This window comes from Coenobita brevimanus, chromosome 66 (assembly GCF_032717465.1).
Source record: "Coenobita brevimanus isolate Jiangsu-jjx chromosome 66, ASM3271746v2, whole genome shotgun sequence".
NCBI classification, from domain to species: Eukaryota; Metazoa; Arthropoda; class Malacostraca; order Decapoda; family Coenobitidae; genus Coenobita; species Coenobita brevimanus.
In genome coordinates, this window is record NC_137019.1 from 1,435,064 (window position 1) to 1,458,520 (window position 23,457).

The 23,457-nt window shown below is 46.2% G+C and overlaps 1 protein-coding gene across 1 annotated transcript in view; it reads right to left on the reverse strand.

Annotated features, from left to right (window-relative positions):
• Nucleotides 1-1,632: 1,632 nt before the first annotated feature.
• svp (COUP transcription factor 2) overlaps nt 1,633-23,457 on the reverse strand; it is a 337,573-nt gene continuing 315,748 nt past the window's right edge. Inside the window, exons 4-5 of the mRNA XM_080276646.1 lie at nt 3,056-3,275; nt 1,633-2,789 (exon numbers count right to left, since the gene is read on the reverse strand). Of these exons, the coding sequence (XP_080132772.1) occupies nt 2,735-2,789; nt 3,056-3,275 (275 nt within the window). The 3' untranslated portion in view covers nt 1,633-2,734. The remainder of the gene's footprint in view (nt 2,790-3,055; nt 3,276-23,457) is intronic.

The window sequence follows — 23,457 nt, forward strand, 5'->3', positions numbered from 1 at the left end:
AACTAGGTCGCGGTACAAGGGGGGGAAACAGGAAAACAGGCACAAGTATTTTACAGCAGTCGTTTCGGATGGTAACACGATGACCTGTTAACTTGAGTCCGTGGGATATTGAGTTCATGAGCAGCAGGGTAGGTTTTTTTTAGACCTGTTGAGTGTAGATGTTCAGATTCTGGGGTTTTCAGCATTAAGTACTTGTAGGGAAGGCGTCTGGAAGGAACCCCACCCTATTTTGTGCACCACTTCTTTTGATTTGACTCGATATGTGATCTGCCGTATCATTACTCAAATGTGTATCGCTACCTCCCTCCTGTGGGCGCCGACAAAGGGACAGGTGATGATCTGGATGAGTTTTTATTTGTTATTTATTTATTTATTTTTAGGATTTAGTTCATTACAAAATCCGAGACTGTCCTCAACTTTGTGCACCACTGAATGAGGGACTGTCTATCATATCGGGACAGCTAAAACGTCCACCAAGCCACCCTCCACTCTCTCTTGCAATCCTAGTAGTTCGTGTGTGGATCTGGTGGTGTATATTTAGGGAAAATGTGGAAATCATAGCTTATTTAGTTACTTCCCGTATTTCGTTTAAGCGAATGCAATAGCATGTCGTCAGTATGAATAGAATGATAAATATTTCGTGAAAGTGTGGACAGGATAGCATGTTTTTCGTGTCAACAGATGTTATATAATGTATTTGTGTAAGTACAGCTTTACTGTATGCGTTTGCTATGCAGGGATGATGATTATTTCTATTTCGTGTGTGTGTGTGTGTGTGTGTGTGTGTGTGTGTGTGTGTGTGTGTGTGTGTGTGTGTGTGTGTGTGATTCAGTGTGAAATTAAGCATATGAATGAGCCGCGTATACACAAGAGGGGCACGTGAGAGAATGTTAGTGGGTTGTGAGGGAGGAGACTGTGGGCGAGGTGGGCGTGAAAAAGTGGGCAAGTGTAGGGATGGGCATGTAAAGTGAGTGGGAAGTCAAATTATATAAGGCTGGGTATGCCTGATGGCAGGACATAAGAGAGTTAAATAGCAAATGACGTAAGATGAGGTTGAGAGGCGAGTGAGAATGAGTATGAATGAAGGGAAGTTAAGGGTGTAGGTGAAGATGTGGATATAGACGTGAACAGATGTGAATGATAGATGTAGGTGAGGGTGTGGGTAAATGCTGCAGGTGTGGGTACGGCTGTCAGGGTGTTTGGTTCGTGTAGTAGGTGTGGTGTGGGAAGGCTGTGGATGACTGTGTAGGTGATGGGTGAAGGAGTTAGTATGTGAGTGTGGGTGTAGCATGGATGGAAAAGGGTGGGACAGATTTTTTGTGAAATTTATAGGGTGGGCGTAATAAGGTTAGGTGAGAGAGATGGGAGGTGTACGGGTGGATGGTGTATAGGAAGTAGGGGTGTGGTGAAGGGATGTGAGTGTGGAGGGGACGGCTGGTGAAGGGTGTAAAGATGGGTGATAATATGGGTAGCAGGTGTGTGTGTGTGTGTGTGTGTGTGTGTGTGTGTTGGGTGTGGGTGTGAGGTGGTTGCAGCAGGGGAGGCAGTGTAGGGTGGGAGGGTGGCCGGGGGGGCTTTCTCTGACTGTACACGTGAGGTGCCGGGCCGACCCACACTCCGACCCGAAAATAATCTTACAGTATAATATATACAAAATATACACTAATAGAAAATATCTTCGTATTGTCGTGTGTTCCGGAGCGTCTCTACGTTATCACATCAACAAAAACAGAGCGAGAACATGGGCACTGCAGGTTGTTATTTCGTGTGTAGTAATTCTTTCTCTTCGTTGAATACACTAATTTTGTATTTTAGTGTTTCGTTCATTTTTCCTGATGATGAACACTAAATTTTGTGTTTCAGATGCACACTTACGATAACAATGAGTTTGGCCCACAGGCAATATTTTACTGATTACAAATGTTGGTGTACCGGTATTGGCTCCTCGTGTCTGAGAATCATTGTAGTCCTCACGAGAATTGTCCACCTCGTTGCGGTACAAAAGTTTGAACGAGTGAGGCAGTCAGTGACGTCATTAACTGGGATCACCGCACCTGTCGTAGCAGCTGTGTTCTGCAGTGTCACTTCGTCTGCAGGTGCTGAGTCCTGGCTCTAGCCGCACTGAGCCGCCAGTGTTGGAAGACCCCCTTTCCCCCCCCTCTATGGCTCCACACCGCTGCTGTGGCTGACATCTCACCCGCTACGGTTGCCCGTGGCTCAGTCAGCTGCAGAAGTGTTGGAACCTGCGGCCACTACAGCTGGCGGTGTGAGGTGGGGTGACGACAGGGCCGCTGTCGCCCTCGCCTCCCCGCTTCTGCTCCGACACGACTGCCACCGTCCTGCAACTGGCACCATACTCCTGCCGAGGCGCAGTATGGGAGGGAGGACTGGGTCTGATGGTGATATGGCCGCACTGGGTTGCCTTGGCCTGTGTGGCAGTGAGCGTGTGAGCGGCGGCAGAGCGGTCTATTAGGGGCGGGGCTGGGCAACCTAGGAGGGGTCTGGAGGGTCTGTCAGACGAGGGTGGCGGTGCGGTTCATCACCGGAAAGCCGTGGCCAAAGTGGGGAGCTGGAAGGAAGAGACGGGCGGGGTGTGGGTGTGGCTCGTGGTCTGGGCGTGAGCGACAGACGTGAGGGCGTGGGCGGCGGAGGAGAGGGCGTGCGAGGCGGCTGAGGTGGGCACGTTGCCGGGGCCCGGGGGGAGTCCAGCGGGGTTCGTGCCCAGAGCCGCCTGTCACATACTGCCCATGTACGGCCAGTTGAAGGTCGATCCGGACAGCAGCATGTCCCTGTGGTGGGCAGAAATGTTAACGACAAGCCATAACTGACTTTATCGACTAAGTAAAGTAATTATTCCTGTATTTCTATATAATGAAATTATATGTCTTATTAGAGAAATGGAACTAATATGTATAATTGTACTTTTCGAACGTTTTTTCCTTTCTTGTTTTACTTGTTAGCAACACTATACTTATGTTTGTATTTATATATTCATTCGTGTATTTTAAATTCACACAATACATAAAGTCTAAGACAAACTTGCCCATGCACTAACCTGATGAGTGTCTCGATGGGCGTCTTGCCCACCAGTCTGACGAAGAAAAGCTGCTCTATGACGGTGGAGGAGACGGTGCGGAGGGAGGGCAGGCGCAGAAGGAGCTTGCCGAACCTTGTGGGCTGGTTGGGGTACTGGGTGCGGCAGTACTCCTCCAGAGCGCACTGGGACTTCTCTTGCAGACCCTCGATGTGAGACAGGTCACTCAGCCCACACGCATCTGGGGGAGAAGGCACAAAGTTACTATCACCTCATCATTACTCGGTGTCGTGCAGTGTTTAGGATAGGCTAGTCTTTGAAATGACTTCTTTGTTATTACACTCGTTACACTCATATTTCATTCTAGTGCAGTAACCTTATTGATACTGTATAAATGTACAGAGAATGATAATTAAATCCTTTCATTAGTAAATCGAAAATGTAAAAATTAAATGTCAGGCACATAACATACTGATACAGAGGCATCCAGAATATGCTGGGAATACCAGTCTCGTTTCCAGTTTTTCAGCCGTAATAGGACCAATAAGTTCGAACCGAATATTTCACTTACCGCTTGTATTGTTTCGTTGCAAGGGACAACTTTTAACGGGTTCTGATTTTCCTTCATTCTTTCTGCACAACCTCCCTCCCTCCCAAACACACTCACACCCACAGGTATACGCTGTCTCTGCATGTCCTCTATGTACCGTGTGTGTGTGTGTGTGTGTGTGTGTGTGTGTGTGTGTGTGTGTGTGTGTGTGTGTGTGTGTGTGTGTGTGCTAATTTGTCATCTGGGGTGACGATGCCACATATTTTTTCCGGTGCGTATGAAGAGATACTGTGAACCCCAAGCAGCAATCCATCAGCCTTCGACGAGGCCCTCACCGCGATGCTGCTTCTTGCCCGCCACCCTCACTGCCCGTGTTGATACGCGACCACACCGACCTCCACCCACATCAACACAGCTCACAATCACAGTATAAGTAACCCAGATTTGTTTTTGTGGGTAAGAACAAGAAGCAGGAATGTTGTCCACTCCCTTTCCTTTCAGCTTCGTGCAAAAACGAATCAGCCCAGAAAATAAAAAAATCCTTTTTTTTTTTTTTTTTATACAAAACTTCCACTCAACATTAGTACTCGTAGATTTAAACCTGTCCTCGTTTCAGCTCAAGAAAATCTCTGCCATCTCCTCTCTATCATTATACTTTACTTCTGCATACGACTCTATAATCTCTTCTACTTTGTTCATGTATCTTTGTCAGTACCAGTAACATACAGTATAATAATATTAAAGTGTAAAATATAAGCAGAATCGGAGCAACTATGAACTTCAGTGATTATTCTGAGCGCCGCTGTAATCAGCCTTGTCTGAGAATTAGTCAAGCACGAGATATTTCTCTCCGAGAACTCATCCAGACTAGAAAACAAGTTCTGTCCCATGACTGAGCAAGAGAGGAATCTAAAGCGATCAGGGAGGATGTGTAGGGTGGTGGGAGGAGTGTGTGGGTTGTGAGTGGAGGGCGAGGGTGTGGTGGGAAGTGGAAGGACGAGGGCAGTGGATTGGGGTGGGAGTGAGGGATGAGGTGGTGGTGGTTGAGAAACGAACAGCGGGCGGAAACGGTGATGGGTAGGCTAGTGAGTATGGGTGATGGGATGTCTAGAGGGTGGAGGGTAAGCTAGTGGGTGGCGGGTGATGGATAGGCTTATGGTTGGTGGATGATGGATAGGCTTGAGAGTGGTGGATAGGCTAGTGAGTGGTGGGTAGGCTAGTGAGTGGTGGGTAGGCTTGAGAGTGGTGGATAGGCTAGTGAGTGGTGGGTAAGCTAATGAGTGGCAGGTAGGCTTGTGAGTGGTGGGTAGGTGATGGATAGGCTAGTGAGTGGTGGATAGGCTTGAGAGTGGTGGATAGGCTAGTGAGTGGTGGGTAAGCTAATGAGTGGCAGGTAGGCTTGTGAGTGGTGGGTAGGTGATGGATAGGCTAGTGGGATGTGGACATACTAGTGGGTGGTAGGTGGTGGGTAAGCTACCGAGAGAGATATTGGTGGTGGGTGGTCGGGTTCTGATCCACTAGGCCACTCAAGCAGTCCCATCACTCAGCAGCTCTCGTGCATGGCGTGAAATACACCTTGTAACAATTTATCACCATTGTAATTCAAATCAGCAGGCAGGGGGAGGAAGCGAGGCAAGCAGGTGCAGTCGTAAATATGGGAGATTGCTGGCATAATGAGGGATGGGCTTGTATGAGGAGGCCACACCGGCTCCACGCCTCATATTCTACCGTCTCACACTCCACACTTTATATTCCATCCCCCCTCACATCACCACTCCCCCTCCCCATTACATCGCCAATCCTCCTCCTTGCACCATCACCCCAGCTCTCGTATTCCATCCTCTTACACCACTCTACCACCACTCAACCCCTCACACCACCACTCAACCCCTCAAACCCCGACTAAACCCCTTACACCACCACTCTGCCGCTCAAATTCCATCCTGTCACATCACAGTCCATCTTGCGAGCCAAGTATTCTCAGAGCATACAGATTATTAGTTACATCTTTAGCTTACACATAACGCACTTACTTTGTTTTGTACGATTGTAGCTTTTAATTTTGTCATGCCTCTCGATAAAGCACATGTAACCTAATGTAACAGTACACATTTAATCTTACAACTGACCCGTAACTTAACCAAACCTTAAAAACACACATCTGACCCATCCCACCTACCTAACAGCAAGCACCTACTCTTACTCAGTTTAATCCAACATACATCGAATTAAACTTATCAGCCAGCACCTCACCTAATCCATCTTCACCCAGTCTGACACACGTTCAGCCAAAAGAAACACCCGTACCACTTAATTCAACCCATCCAGCTGACACATCAACATAATTATAATACGTATCCATGCAATCTGTTTTAATCAACTGTAACAATTAATACCTCACCAAACCCAACCCAACCAACCCAACCAAACCAAACCTAAATTAAGCTAAACTAAGCAAAATGGAACTAAAACCATCCCACTCAACGCAAACTAAAGTAAACTAAGCTAAACTAGAACTCAACCTTGCCTAATCCAGTGTAACCTAACCTAACGTGACGGCATGGTGTGGCATGTTAGCGTGTCCCCGTCTGCGTCACCGGCCACAACAAGCCGTCCACAGAAGCTCCTCGCCAAAATAACGACATATTTTATCGCCTCTTACACCGTCGACATTTTTCTCTCTCAATTTCAGCCGCCCCCCCCCCCTCCCAACCACACTTCCTGCCCCCCACCTCCTCCTTCCCTCCCCCACTCCCACCTCCTCCTCCTCTCCGTCCCCTCCACCTACATCTCTTCCACTTTTCCTTGGCCCTGTGTGTCTTCCCTTCCTCCACCTTCTCCTTCCCTCCCTCTCTTCCTTCTTTCCTCTGTCCCTCCCCCACACTTTTCAGTGGCTTTCACTGCTTTCGTTGCCACCCAAACTTCCTTCCCTTCTGATCTTCTTTGCTTCACCTTCTCCTACCTTTTCTCACCTGTTCCTAGCTCTTTATTCTCTCTCTCTCTCTCTCTCTCTCTCTCTCTCTCTCACCAATGCCATTCATCAACTCATGGCTCCTTAATGTTGTTGCCAGTGTGAGAGAGAGCCTGCTAGGAGGAGGAGGAGGAGGAGGAGGAGGAGGAGGAGGAGGAAAAATAAGGAGGGCGAAGAACCTAAAGAAAGGAGAAATAATGAGACAGAAAAGGGAGGGGGGAGAAAGAGAGAACGAAGAATGCTACGGAAGGGGAAGTGGGAGGAGGAGGAGGAGGAGGAGGACTAGGAAGAAAAGAAAAAGAATGGTACGAGCAGAGAGAAAAAGACAGATGAAGTGGCAAAGTGGAGAAAGAGATGAAGATGGAGAAGGACATGCGATAAAGAAAAATAAGAGGCGAAGGGAGGGTGTGGGAGACTCGGAATGAAGTTAAAGAAAGACAAATAGAAAATACAAAAGATAATTCACTTTGCCCGTTCCATCTGGTGGTTCATGTACTGAGCACTTCATCTCTCTCTCTCTCTCTCTCTCTCTCTCTCTCTCTCTCTCACACACACACACACACACACACACACACACACACACACACACACACACACACACACACACACACACACACACACACACACACACACACACACACACACACACACACACACACACACACACACACACACACACACACACACACACACACACACACACACACACACACACTTCTTAAATAGAGAATACATTTATCATCTGTTCATATATAGTCCAGATCACTTCGTTGGATCTCTAAGGTGTGTGTGGTCTGCAAAACTCTTTCCAGCTCGTCTGATGATTATTCTCTTCCTCTTGGTTTTTCCTTCCCCTCACCGAGTCGGGGGTCCATCGTTAACCTCCAGCCCTCGCTCCTTTTTTCCTGGTGCTTCTGATGTCGGCATTAGCGTTTTCCTGTTTCAATTTTCTGACATGTGAGCGGAGTATTTTCCTGTTTTTATAATACGTTCTTGTTCCAGAGTTTTCCTTGGTTTATTTACTTTGTGTTTACGCATGGATGTGATTTTAATTTTAGGGTGTGGTATTATTGCAGGAACTATACTCATTTCACTTTAACCTGGCCTGGAGTATTGTCCTTTTGCATTTTTTAATTTCACATAGCTTTGTGGCAGAAAATGACAATGATTCTGCACAACATTCTATCCATAACACCTCTTCGTGACTAGCATTATATCCTGGGGTTAATCTCTTGTTGTAATTATCCGTTTTTCAAGCAGCCTTGTCACAGGAAGGGAGTGTGAGCCGTGACTTTCGTGTCCTATAGTTCACACCGATATGGCGTAAGAAATAAACGAATTTCCCCTTAGATAGGGGGTGATGCTCGTGATGATAATGAGGACGACGATGATAAACCACAATTTCCCATTTCTCCTCCCCACCCTACTACATTTCTTATCCACTTTCCCACGCCACCATATTTCCCTTCCACCTCCCCGCCCCACCACACTTCCCTTTCACTTCCCCACCCCACAGTATTTCCTTTTCACTTCCCCGCTCCACCATATTTCCCTTCCACTTCTCCACCCCACTACATTTTCTTTCCACCTCCCCGCCCCACACACTCCCCTTCCACTCCCTACCCCACACTGCCCTTCCACTTCCCCGCCCCACCACACTTCCCCGGGCGCTGCGAACCCTCGGGAATTAGAGCGAAGCGGCAGGAACGAAGGTAAATGAAGACGGAGAGTCGCATGGAGGAGGCAAAGGGTGGAGGGGGTGGAGGGATGTACTGCCACACACTCTCACGCCTCCCTACCTCACCCTGTTCCTCTCTTATGTCCTCTGTCTCACTTCTTTTCGTCTCACTCTATCCTTAGCTCACTCTTTCTTTTCTCACGGCTCTCTGCCTCACACCGTACCTATCATTTCTTCTGTCTCACTTGTCCCTGCTTAATCTCATTCCATCTAAAGCATCCTCCCTCACGTTATTTCACTCTCACGGTATGCTCACGTCTTCCTCACTCGCTTCATCCCAGACCTGTCTCACCTCCTCACTTGCCTCATGATCTAACTCGTCTCACCTCCCCACTTGCTTCATTCCCTAATTTGTCTCATCTCCTCAGTTGCCTCATCCCCTGATCTTTTTCATCCCCTGATCTTTTTCATCTTCTCACTCGCCTCAACCTGTTTTCATTCTTCTGTTGCAGCCCATTCTTTTTTTGCATCACACTTCTCACTACAGGTTTATCTGTTCCCTGCTTCACCTCTCCCCTGCCACACCCATTTCCTCCTCCTCCCACCTCCTCACTCCCCCTTTGCCTCACCCCTCCCCTGCCTCATCTCCCATCCTTTGCCTGCCTCTCTCCTCCTCTCCCCCGAGTAATGGTTCCCTCAATGACACGGCTAATTACACTCGCCGCCTCTTCTCAAACACAGCCTCTAGTGATCCCCCTCTTCCCACTAACTCCTACCACCTTCCCCCAGTAACCCATCCTCCCCTCTCATACCTGTCTCTTTCAGTCATTCTTCTTGGCTGTTACTTTCTCCCTCACTTTTTACTTCTTGCTTCTGTTTCTCTTCTCATTTTTTCTGTCTCAGCACCTTCGTTACTTCCCTGTATTGTGGACCGTCTAACTCAGTCCTGTCTCTGCTTTCCCAACTTCCATACTTCTCCTTCTTCATTTCTGCCACGTCCATATCTTCCCTTACTTCCTTCCTAGAAAGCGTTTCCAGTTTTTCCTGTTTCATTTCTATTCAACTTCCCTATCTTATCGCCCTCATATTCATTTTCTCGTGCCGTTCCTTTCATGTATTCTTTCTGCTCCTTAGTACTGTACAGATTTCCTATAGCTGCCTATCTCTCTTTCCCATCTCTATCCCAACACCATTTTCAATTGTCCCTATTCTTTCCTTTCCCCTTCCCTCATATTACCCGCTTATCCTTAATCCTGTTCATTACTTCTCTAATCTCCCTTCAACCATTTTCTCCCTGTTCCTTCGTAGTACCCCTTTTTCATCTGTTCTTCCTGTTTCCCCTTCCCTTCTTCCCCCTCTCCCTTCGGTAGCTATTGCTCTTTCCATTACCTTTCATATATCTTATCCATTTCTCTTCCTGTGCACTCTTATTTGTTCCTTATCACTACCATCTCCCCTCTCCTTTTCTTCCCCTTTCTCTTCCCTAGCACCGTTTTCCTTTACCCTTCTTATCTCTCCCACCCCATTCCTCCCACCATACCCCTCTGTCCCTTCCCCTACACTCCTTACTATCTCTCCCATCCCTTCCATGCGCTCATTACCCCCAGTCCCTTCCCTTATGCCCCAGTCCCCCCACCATACCCCCTGTCCCATCCCATATACCCTTCCTTCTTATCTCTCTCTCTCTCCCCTTCCAGTCCCCCAATACCCCCAGTCCCTTCCCTTATACCTCAGTCCTCCCTCCATACCCCCCTGTCCCATCCCTTACAGCCCTCCTTCGTATCTGTCACCGCTTCCAGTCCCCTATTACCACCAGCCCCTTCCTTTAGACCTCATTCCTCCCTCCATACCCCACTGTCCCATCCCCTCCAGCCCTCCTTCCTATCTCTCTCGCCCCTTCCAGTCCCCCATTACCCCTTATAGCCCCTTCCTTTCCCGTTTAAGGCCGCCCCCTCCGCCTGTTATAATATGGCCTGAGATTCCTACCCTTCTTTTAAGACAAACGACCTCATATCTAAATTGTAGCGCGTAATTTGAGTCCTCATGAATATTCAGAGAGAACGGCGACGCTCAGCCTTTTGCACCGTGATGTATGAGGCAGAGGGAGGGCGGGGGGAAGTTTTTATTTTTATTTTTTTGGTCATTTTTTCCTTTTTTCCTAGAGGGTCCTCTTTCTCATCTCTTTGTCATTGTCCATTTTGGACTCTCTTCCACCTTCGTCTTTCTTTTCCATATAGCCTAGAAGTCGTTGCTCTCTCTCTCTCTCTGTCTCTCTCTCTAGGTATTCAGATCTTTATATTACTTTTCACGCTTTTTCTCCATTCCAGTTCAAAATACACATTAAAAAAAGCATTAACTCATCTTTAAAATTTCCCTCTTTTAAAATGCGCTACTAAAATATGTTAAACTACTGCCATCAAGTGCCGTGTTTGCAGCGATTTATCATAATGGATCATTTTTAGAACCAGCATCGTCATTTTTCATATTAGTTCAGAAATGGTGAGAGTATGCTGGTCTGGTTTATAATTTTTCGCCTTTTCATTTGTTCACCTGTTTTTCCAACATTCTTTGATGGGTTGGCTGAAGTACTGAATTATGAGAGAGAGAGAGAGAGTGAGAGAGAGGTTAAAGGGGGGTAAAAGCGTTGCAAAAAAGAGCAACAACAAATGGGAAACAGAAAAAAGAAAGAAGGCTTGTAAAAAACCTGTGTGTAGGAATAATTAGGGCGAGCATGGAGGGAGCTAGGGTGTTGGTGGTCGCTTAATCACCCGCGGCGTAATGACCATGGGGGGGTTGGCACTAGAGAAAACGTAATGACACTGTAATGGTAGGGGTAACTCGCTCCCGCACAACTGTGAAAGGCAGAACATAAGCCGCGTGAGAGAGAGAGAGAGAGAGAGATTCCAAGCTTCGTTTCGTAGTTTTTCCATTTAATTATTTTTAGTATTAATTTTATATCGATTTTCATGTCTTTAAATTCTGGAACAGTTATGACTTAGGTAACGATTAATTTATTTATTTATTTATTTTTTCTTTTGAGAGAGAAACAGGGTCATGTTGTTTTTCCTTTTTTTATTATTATTCTGAAAGATGTGAGTATTTTCAGGCTTTTTTTTTTTTTTTTTTTTAGGCAGCCGTTATATTGTAGGCAGTGATGCTTTACGCGACTCTGTTTTTAGGATGCACTTGTCATTAACGTGGTTTTTGTTGATAATATTAGTTTTGGTTTACTTTATTCTCTATTCATTTGCAGTTAATTATATTCTAGAAGCTTTCTTCTTTTTGAAACTGATTTTTTTTTTTTTTCATCTGTGAAGCAATTTTATTTGATCTTTTCACGTTTTTGTTCAGGAAAATTGTTTTGTTTTTGAGGGAAAATTGCAGCTTTTGCTTAAGCCTTCGATATTTGTTTCAGCACTTTAAGGGATATTTTCTCTGTTAAATCAGTACTGGGTTGATTTTAATTTTCGCTCAAACCATTCCTAAGAAATATGATGTGGCTCTAAATCTGAAGGGTTTATTTTGTTATTAATTAATATAGTTTACGTATTTGTGAGAAGTTTGTCAGCATCTGAACGAACTGCCTGCTGACTGTGAGTGCCATTCGTTTTTTAGTTTGGACGCTCGTGAGTATACTAGAGAGAGAGAGAGAGAGAGAGAGAGAGAGAGAGGCGGGAAGGAAAGGGTAGTGACATTGTGGCTAATGGATGGCCGGGATAGAGGATTAACGCCGGCTCATTAGTCGCGGTGGGAGAAGGAGAAGAAGATGAGGAGGATGAGGATGAGGATAAACAAAGAGTAAGAAGAGAAGTGTTTAAAATCAAAATACCGATACGACGAGAAAGCATGTGAAGAGAAGTTAAGAAGAGGAGGAGGAGGAGGAGGAGCAGGAGGAGGAGGAGGAGGTGAACTGCTCAGATGTTAAGAAGAATATATATTATAAAGAATAATAAAATGAAGAATGCATTATTTGATGAAGCGTATGAAGAGCAGAATGAAAAGTAGGGGTGGTATGATGATGAGGTGGAAACAGATAATGGCGATAGGAAAGGGAAGAACTCAGACTGGAGACACAGGAGAACGATAAGCAGTGAGAGAAGAGTGAAAGGGAGAAGGGGAGAAAAGTAATGAGTGTACAAGAAAAGCACATAAAATAGGATGGGAAAGTGAGGGGATAAAACACGATCACAAAATAATAATAATAATGGTAATAATAATAATAATGATAATAATGATACAGTTCTAGACCTCATGAGATAAGGCATGGAAGGTGGTTGGGTCATCACCACAAACGCACGCTGATGAGGCCACGCCCACACCCACGCCTACGCCCACACATAGATCTACATCCACACCCGTCTCTACGCTTACACCCACAGCTACGCTTACGACCACAGCTACACTTACACCTACATCCACGCCCACACCCACTCCTTCACCTACACCCACACTGACACCCACACCCACGCCCACGCATATATCCACACCCACATCATACACATGCCTACGTTTAAGATGAATTTTAGCTTGCTGATGTTTGGTTGGGGTGGGGATGGCTTGGTTGGGTTGTGGAAGGTTTAGTTGTGTTCCGATGGGCTTGGCAGGGTTCAGCATTTGGCTGGGTTGCAAGCAGCATGGTTGGGTTAAGGAGGGTTTAGTTTGCTTGGGGAGGGTTTGAGTTGGTTGGGGAGAGCTTGATTTTGGTTGTATTAGAGAAGGTTTGTTTGTGCCGGAGAGGGCTTTGTTGGGTTGGGGAGAGCTTGGTTCGGTTGAGAAGGGCTTGGTTCGCTTGGGAAGGGTTTAGTTGGGTTGAGATGGTTTTGTTGGGTTGGGGATTTCTTGTTTGGATTGGAGAGAGGTTAGCTGGATTGGGGAGGACTTGGTTGGATTGAGGAGGACTTGGTTGAGTTGAGGAGGGCTTAGTTAGATATAAGGCTGTTTTGTAAGGTTAAGAAGATTGGATATGTACCGTATAGCCTGGGTGATTAGTTGGTCAGGGGTAGAGTAGGTAGGATGAGACAGGGTAGAATAGGGTGGAAGAGGATAGGGGAGGGAAGAACAGAAGCAGCGGGAAAACAGAGTGGTCCCTTTACGACGTCGCCATACTGGGTGGGAATGTGTGATAAAGTTTTGATTGATTTGTTCGGGCCTCGTAAAACCTTAACAGACTGTGATGGGGCCGCCACGGAAGCCATCTCCCCTACCAGTGATTTATTGTCTCTGCTGCCGCGCCTCCAGGGAACCACGCCGTCAGTAGAAGCGCCACCTTCTCACGTCAACACCCTGAGGTGCTATGAGCACCACAGATTATTCAGTGGTCTTTTTGAGTGTGCAGTAGGATGCTTTAAATTGCTAAATGTGTCACATGTTAATATGCAGTATCTCTGAATTTAGCTGTAAAAAATTAGGGATGCCAGAAATTGCTGAATATTTTTTGAATGTGAAATTGGAATATTTGGAATGATAATGTGCTGAAAATTAATTTGTGGCCTGTTTCCATGTAGCTCTTAGAAATATGACCAGAATTTTCAGCTGTTGTTTAAAATAATATTGTAATTACAGCTGTATCATGTCTTGCTTCACCCACTAAATGTCTCGTCGCCAGCACTTACAAATAAGTCCCACTTGTAGTACTCCTCACCCAGCCCAAGCCTCCTACCACGACATCACTTGACCAGCATTACTTCATCAGTAACTTTTCGCTACCACCAGCTCATCAACGCAATACCACCAGCATAACAGCACCGGCAAATCGCTACCACAACATCAGGATTGTTTTTAAACTCTTACCATCGCATCAACGCCATTAAACCACCACCATCACCACTACCACCAATACCACCGTCACGGTAACACCCATAACACCAACACTCCCACCATCACCACCCCATCAACACCATTACGTCAACTCACCACATCATCATCAACACCATTACGAGAACTCACCACCACATCAACGCCATTACATCAACCCACCACCACATCAGCACCATTGCATCAACTCACCACCACATCAACCCAATACCACAACCACAACAAAACAGAACACCTCAGCAGCCATATATCAGCACATCAACACATCAAAACAACAACACCGTCAGCCCACAACAAAAACGGGTCCGTGTGACCATAAAGAAAGGCACGTCACAACAGAGCGACCTCAACAACCTGACCCTAATCGCAAACTTAACTTAGGATAATTTCCCACTCTTAGCTGCGATTGGGTGTTTGCATGACAGTATATGAAACAGTATAGTGCTTTTTTTTTCAACTGGATTTGTTTTGTACGAAGAACGGAAGACAAGTTGAACACTGAGCTTAATCTTTTCCACCTGCGATAATTTTGCTCTGTTAATTCAGATTTCTTTTTCGCTGTCAGAACAAGACTTTGATATAGAAACTTCTGCACTGCCTGTTTCTTAGTCCTCTATAGAAAAATTTATCAAAGGTATGACAAAAGGGAATTAACTATAATTCTGCATATATTACTACCATCCTGGGCATCTTCTCCCTCCACCCTTACGCTTGTGTGTGTGTGTGTGTGTGTGTGTGTGTGTGTGTGTGTGTGTGTGTGTGTGTGTGTGAGTATTTTTATATTATGTACTGTCATGGGAATGTTTTTCTGTGCCTTCGTCCTTTTTTGATTAATAATGTGTAGGTTTTCCAGTTTTCAGTAATTATATAAAAGAATGTACGAGTCCATTACCATAAAAAAATATCGTATGTATTTGCGAGTAGGTATGTATGTACTTTAACAGGTGCCTTTCAGTTAATCTAAAGACTTTCCCATCTCTTCCTGTTTCATCTACGCTATAAATACATTAAAACGGCAGAAGGCAGCTACACTTGTAAAACAGAGATACCTTGTACCAATTTGAAAAGAAAAACCGAAACAGTAAAAAGCAGAATTTAATTTCATGGGTAATATTTTAGATTAAAGTGGTTGCCCCCCTTTTGTAGTGGAGTGGCGATAAATGGTCGTATAAATCCTGGTTAACACAGGACGGCACACATCTCCACAAATCAAGGAACCGGTAAAGCTGATAGGAAAAAAACCGTGCTGTACTTTAAGATAATAATAAGTTCTGTTAATTATGACCTGTTATAACTAAAGGTAATCATAAGGTTAAACTGACTGTGGTTAAAATGACTTAAAGTAATCGTGATATAAGGTAATTGTCACTTTAGGAAATCATAAGAAAAGGCGTACCGTAGTAACTGCTGATAATGGTGGCTGAAAAAAAAGGTAACACTTGGGGGACTTACCATCCATTCCACCCTCCTCCATCCCTCCACACTTCTCTGCCTCTGTCACCTCCCCCCCTTCCATCTGCCCTCACTTCAACTTTCTTCACCCTCATCTCATTGGCAAGATCAACAAAATAATTCATTCTTTTTTGCGGAATCATTTCTTAACCCCTTCAGCACGGTTACGTTTGCTGTATTTTACTTTTGCTGCCGGCCGACGCTTTTATTTAGCTTAGAGAGAGACTTTTCGTAAACACTGAGAATGAGTTAAGTACCTCCCCCCATCCCTGCCTCATCCCGTCCCTGCCTCACCCCTTCCTTGTCTCCTTTCATCCCTGCCTCACCCCTTCCTTGCATAACCCCTTCCTTGCCTCCTCTCATCTTTTGCCTCACCCCATCCCTGCTTCACCCTTCCTTGCCTCCTCTCTTCGCTGCCTCACCCCTTCCCTGCTTCACCATTCCTTGCCTCCTCCGGTCCCTGCCTCATCCCTTTCCGTCTTCACCCCTTCCTTGCTTCCTCTGATCCCAGCCTCAACCCATTTCCTGCATCAACCCTTCCTGGCCTTCTCTCTTCCCTGCCTCACCCCTTCCCTGCTTTTTTACTCCGTGTCGCACCCTTCACTGTCCCTGCCTCATCCGTTTCATGTCTCACCCTTTGCCTGCATTGTCCTTCAGTGTTCCTTCCTAACCCCTCTTCTGCCTCACTCCGTCCCTGCCTCACCCTTGTTTTTTTATTACATCCACTAAATATTTCCTAAGTTTAATTAGCACAGGCCAGATGCTTATTCAGTAGTGTTATGAACACAAGGTGGATAGTTCGCGGAGTGTTCGTGGAATCCTCTCTCTCTCTCTCTCTCTCTCTCTCTCTCTCGCTCTCTCTCTCCCACATGTTCCCAGCTTTCTTCCCCTTTCTTTCCCCTCTTTCCCCCCCTCTTTCCCCCCCTGAAAAGATGGCCCATACGTGACTTAGGCAACTTGGTGGGTGCCTTTTACGAGTGTGGGGTAAACAGTGTGGCGTCGGCGTCCGCATGCTGAGGTGGCCATCACGGAGGAGTTATTGGTAGCGGGAGTGGTGCTTTAAACCGGGTACGTGCGAGGGTCATGTTGACCTGACCCCCGCCACATCGCACACCCACCCACCACCACCACCACATTGAACTTCATCCCTCTCGTGAAAGTGGTAATAAGAAAGAAACACCCCTCCCCTCAAAAATAAATAAATAAATAATCATTATTAAAACCTGTATTTCGGGTATAGCTGTGTTAATTCACTCTTCATGGGATTTAAACAAACATTGCCCATCGACTTTTAGCAGTTTCTCATGTCTCTGCTTCCTAATCACAATCATCTAATGTTAACCTTAATAAAATCCCTGATATTCCATGGGTATACGTCTAGTACGAATAATGTTAACGAGTTGCCAAATCCAAACAACACCTCGTGATACACTCATATATAAAAAGCAGCCTGTTGTCTGGAAATATATGTGGGAGTTGCTTAGACAAAAATGTAATATGCTTTAGACGTAAAACAACAAAAAATTTAAACGGCACCACGATGTTGTCTTTCACGTCCTTTGACTTTCCGGGTCAGTGTAACCCTTATTGGGAGTGTCTCATTTCCTTTCATCATTGATATACGTTCCTCCCTTTTCCCCCTGATTTCCTCCCCTCTCCTCCCGCACTTTCTCTTTTTTACCCCTAAACTGCTCTCTTCTTCCCTTAGTTTCTGCCCTTCTTGTCCCTCTCATTCCTGTCGTCTCTTTTACTTCCATCAGTAGCCTGCCCTCAATACCTGCCTTCCCTCCCCCCCCTCCCCAAGTTACTCCCCTCGCTCCTCAGACCTCTTCCTCCCATTCTCTCCCCTTCAAGTCCTCCCCTCTCTTCAATCCACCCTCTCCCATTCTCTTTCCTTCTTTCCCCCTCAGCCCCTTCTCTCCTCTGGCTTTCGTATCTCCCCTCTCTCTCCTCTCAATATCTCCTTCTTTCCTGCAATTTCTCTACCCTCAATATTTCCCTCTCTCCCCCTCAGTTTTACCTCCCCTGTCAACATATATTCCTCCCCTCTCTCCTCTCAGTATCCTCCCACCCTCCTCCATTGTCAGTCTCCCTCAGTTCCTCTCAGTATTGTCTCTCTCTCTTCTCAGTGTTTCGTCTCTCTTCTCTCAGCATCTACGCCCCCACTCTCTCTCCTAGGTCCCCTCTCTAGCCTCTCTCATCAGAAACCCCCCCCCTCTTCCCCCCTCATTCCCCCTTCCCCCCTCCCCCCCCAGCATGTCCAGTTGCCACCCAGCCCCTCCCTCACCACCACTTCCTTCAGTAAAATAACACCATTTCCATTTTTATGCCCCTCGTGTTTTGCCTCATTACTTATTCCATTTTAAAGGCCCCGCTGGATTGTGACCCGCCCTACTCCTTCCTGCTTTTCTCTGCCATTTCCCCTTCTTTTCAGCGCTAATGTGTGTGTGTGTGTGTGTGTGTGTGTGTGTGTGTGTGTGTGTGTGTGTGTGTGTGTGTGTAACAGAGAGAGGGAGGAGGAGAGACTGGTTATGTGGATGCGTGTGCTTGACTGCGCATTTGTTTGTGAAAGAAGTACAGTATGTATAATCAGTGTATGTATAGATATCTGTGTGCGTAGATTTGCGTGCGTGCGTGTGTGTGTGTGTGTGTGTGTGTGTGTGTGTGTGTGTGTGTGTGTAGTGGAGTGCTGCCGGTTGACTTTTGAGTCCAAGGCATATTTACATTTTTTACGAGCCTGTAAATTATCATACATAAATTCTAAGCCTCTCGAGAAGAAGCAGTGTAGCAGAGAGAGAGAGAGAGAGAGGGAGAGAGAGAGAGAGAGAGAGAGAGAGAGAGGAATAAAAAGTGGTAAGAAAAATTAAATAGTGTTAATGGGAAAGCAAAAAGAGGAACGAAGGAGGAAGAAAGAACAGAAAGAAGAAAGAGTTTAAGGTGGACGGAAGAAGGTAAATATGAAGTTATTAATGAAAGAACAGAAAAGGGGAAGAAGAATGAAAAGCATAAGATCGAGAAAAAACAGGACAATGAAGTATAATAAAAAAAAATGGTGACCGAAAAGGAAAAATAAGTAGAAGATTAAACAGAAGACAAGGGGAATGTGGAAAGTAAAGAGATACGTCGAATAAAAAAAAAAGGGAGGAGGTGAATGGATGGAGGCAGGCAACGATGGTGAGGATAAAACGAGAGAAGGACAAATGACAGAAAGGAAGGATAGAAGGATGAAACAAAGAAAACAAATGAGGAAGCAAAGAAAAAATGCAAAGAGGGGATAAAGGAAGCACGAAGCGAAATAATAAGAAAGAACGGAAAGAAAAGAATGAAGGAAACGCTGACGATAAAGAGAGAGAGAGAGAGAGAGAGAGAGAGAGAGAGAGAGAGAGAAGGCAGGAAAGCAGAAAAACAGGAAGGAAAGGAAGGACAGGGAGAGGAAAGGGAGGGGAGACACAGGAAGAGGAGGCAATGAGAGAGGGGAAGTAATGGTCTACGTGAATAAAGGGGTGAATAGGCGGTATTATTTTGCCCATTACCCGTGCATGGATGACTGACTGACCCTGCGATAGCCAACCGTATCCTTACCATTAGTCTCGTACAGTTTTATTATCGTCTTTCATGTACCATTCGTATTTATTTCGTCCACATCTAAGTCTCTCATCTGTTTCTCCACTCTTTAAATCTGCTCGTCTTCTATTTTCATCTTCATTCGTCTCCTGTTCTCTCAGTTTCGCTCATTTTCATTGCCTCACGTATCTATATCGTCAGTGTTTCGGGTTGTCTCTCATCTTTTTCTATCACAGTATATTATCTTCTGTCACTCATCTCTTCATTCGTCCTTCACTTGCTAATCCCTCCTTCTAAATCGTCTTTCAGACCCCTTTTCTTCCCCCCCCCCCTCTCTCTCTCTCTCTCTCTCTCTCTCTCTCTCTCTCTCTCTCTCTCTCTCTCTCTCTCTCTCTCTCTCTCTCTCTCTCTCTCATTTCCCCCCATTCTCCCTCACACCTTCCCTCCCCATCTTGCGTTATTCCCATCTCCCCCACCATATTTCCCTCTCCCCGTGGTAAGCGAGAGGGGAAGGGGGAGATGGGGGGAGTAGGGAAGAGGAGGAAGGGGGGAGGAAAGTGGGGGTGGGGAGGGGGGGGCTGACCACTTTTGCGCGAGGGTCTGGCTGGGAGGGGTTGGGTGCACACCGACAAAGACCAAAACAATAAGGCCAATTAAAAGTGGTCCGTGGCAATCGCAGCGCCATCACTTGGAATAACGAAAAGCTTTGTGGGCGAGAGGCGGTGAGGTGTGCTGGAGGGGGACGGGAGGGACAGGGAGGGGCGAGTAAGAAGAGTTGAGAGAGAGAGAGAGAGAGAGAGAGAGGTTGAAAATTAAAGAAATGGTCTAAGGAATATAAGAAAGGAAGACAGTTACAGGAAGGGTGTGTGTGTGTGTGTGTGTGTGTGTGTGTGTGTGTGTGTGTGTGTGTATGTGTGTGTGTGTGTGTGTGTGAGAGAGAGAGAGAGAGAGAAGAATCAAAGTGAGAAGCAAAAAATACAGTATGGGAAAGAGAGCTGCTGGAGGGAGAGAGAGGCAGGGAAGGACGGACGGCGAGGAGAGAGGGAGAGAGTGAATTAAAAAAAGAAAAGAGCGATGATTAAAGAGAGGGGTGAAAGAAAATGTTTAAGGGGATGGAGGGGGGGGGGAATGGATGGTTATATGAAGAGACGGACAAGAAGTACGGACGGGAGGGAGGGAAGGAAATGAAAGGGAAGGAAGCATGGAAGGAATGAGTGAGAGAAGATACAGATGAAGAGTGAAAAATATAGAAGAAATTAATGACGAAGAGGAAATGAACACCATATACTGGAAGAAAGAGATTAAAGGATTTCTGGGTTCATTAAAATGGCCAAGAACAGTCAGAGATGTCGAGAAGATAAGGAGAAAATTAGAGAACAGAAATGATGAAGGAATGAACGATATGCGATAGTAAAATAAAAGATGATAAAGAAAGAAGAAGCCAGAAATTATCTTCAAACTGGAGAGAGAGAGAGAGAGAGAGAGAGAGAGAGAATGGGGGTAGGGGGGTAGAGACAGTAACACCGTGCCAGTCCTACAGTCTCTCATTTCCCTTTCAAATGCAGCAGTGGCCAGCCTGACCCCCGAGTGCCATTGTTTCCGGCACCCTGGCACTCCACTCCCACCCTCATCCTCACACTCACCCTCACTCTGTCGCCCTCACCCTCACCCTAACGCCGCACCCACACCCTCACTTTGCCGCCCTCATAATCCCCCTAACCCCTCACCCTCAATCTGAACGCCTTCACTAAATTCTCAATATCTAACTCTCAGACCTTATCACACCCTCGGTACACCCTCACAACCTCAACCACTTCTCATACTCTTAGGTCACCCTCAGCCTCACCATTTATCTCACATCCTCAGTACATCCTCACCCACTTCCCACATCCCTAGTACACTTTTACCCACAACCCACATCACTAGTACACACCATCCGCTTCCCACATCCTTGGTATATCTCACCCACTTTCCACACCAGGCACTTTTCACCCCCTCACACTCCTTCACCTGACATCCTGACCGCTCTTCTGTGTCTGTCGTGATGATTCTTAACTCCCTGACACTTCTGGTGCCCTTATTTGTGACTTCAGATGTAGAATCTTAATATTTATCTGACGCTATTAGTTTGGTTACCTTTATTCATTTATATGGTGCTTATGAGTTTTGACAGCATTATTATATACCGTAGTAGGCTTTTCTTCATTGACGTCCTCAGTCTCTCTTCCGTTTTTTTTTTGCTTCATAATCTGATAATAGGACAAAAGTTACTAAACTCAGAACATAAGTATAAAGTATAAATCCTGAAGCACACGCACACACACACACACACACACACACACACACACACACACACACACACACACACACACACACACACACACACACACACACACACACACACACACACACACACACACACACACACTTGGAATTACGACTTTACAACGAAGTCCATTCTCCCTCCGCGTGAAGAAAATGGGAGAACGACATCACCATTTTAAGGGAAACTAAGATGGATCATTATGAGGCTGTCTCGTCCTATGCTCATGCTTCCTCCTCTTCGTCTTGTTCTGGTCACTCTCCTATTTTCCATCCTCATTTCTCTTTTCCTTTTACTGTGACATTTCACATTTATTTCTTCATACTCCTCTTCTACTTTGCGTTCTTCCCTTTTCTGTTCTTCCATTTCTGATTCCCTTTCCTCTTTTACTCCTCGCACTTCTCTTATATTTCGTTCCTTTCACTTATTGCACATTCTTCTTTTTCCTACTTATGATCCCCATCTTTCAAGAGGAAAAGGAGGAAAACTAGTTAACAGGTTGAGTAGGAGAAAATTGTATGGAGAAAATATAAAAGGTATAGAAAAGAGTAAAAACGGAGGAGAGGAAGAGTACGGGAGGGAGAGAAAAGAGTTGGAAGAGAGTGTGAAGAAGATAAAATAACAACAGGGGGAGAGAAAAGAGTAAAAGGGAAGAGGAAGACAAGTGAGGGAGGGGAAGAAAAGAGTTAAAGAAAGGAGAAAAGAGTTGAAGTGGATCATGGGGAAGAGAAAAGAGCAAGAGGAAGAGAGAAAAGAGTAGAGGGGGAGGAGGAGGAGAGTGTGGGGGAGTAAAATAGAATCGAGTTGATTTGAATAACAATGTATCAAGCGGGGGGCGGGAGACCATTATCCTGCCGCGGTGTAGGGTCGCAGCCCCCCCTTCCCCTCACTGCCCCCACACGCACTTCACACCCCCACTACCCCCCGCTTCACACCCCCACGACCCCCTGTTTACACCTCAACTACCTCCACATTTCACTCTTTCACTACTGTCATTTATGTTTCCCTCCCCTTCCCTTCCAGCACTTTTCTCATACCCTGTACTACCTCCCTTCCCTATCCCACCCCACTCCCACTTCCTCCCTTAATTCTCTCCTTATACCCCTGTTTCCTCCATATCCCCACTTCCCCCAGTCTCACTTGCTTTCACACCCCAACTTCTCTCCTAACATCCTATACCACCCCCTCTCTCTACCCTTGCTGTCCACCTCACATTTCCCATTAGCATTTCATATACTCCCCACACATCCACTACCTCCCTCCCCTTCCTTCCCCTCCTGCCTTCCTTCCTTCCCATCTTCCACAACCCCCTCCCGCCTCCTCCTTCCTTTCCACCTTCCACCACCACCACCTCCTTCCCCTTCCGTCCTGCACTAACCCTTCCTCCCAGTTTACCTTTCAGTGCCCTCCCCTCCTCTTCCACTCTTCATAACCCCCCCTCTTACTCTAACCTCTTCCCAAACTTCCCTCCACACCACCAATGGCACCGTCACCACCGCCACTATCGGCATCCATATTACCACCATCATCACCGCTAATACCTCCATCTTCACCATCCCCACCACCACCACCACCACCACCACGACCACCACCACCACCACCACCACCACCACCAACTTCTTCATCAACCTCAGTCCTCTCCACCATCACCACTCCTATCATCATCGTCTCTACCAGTACTATTATCATCGTCCTCTACATCGCCACCTCCACACTACAACCACCACCACCACTACCACCACCACCACCACCACCAGCCACTCCAGCATCAGTTTCCCATTCTCCTTGTGTGGGATCCGTCACTGCCACTCTCACCACTATTCTCTGTCGCCCTGGCCGATGGTCCTGCTGATAGTGGGCATGGTGACGGTGGTAATGGTCACGGTGATGGCAGTGGTGACGGTGGGGGTAATGGTGGTGATGGTGGTAGTTACGGTACGAATGGTATTAATGCTGTGGCTCATGGTAGTAATGGGTGATTATGGTGATGATCAAGGCCATGGTTGTGGTGATAATAGTGGTAGTGTTGGCGGGGGTGATGGTGGTGGTAATGATATACAGGAGTACATAA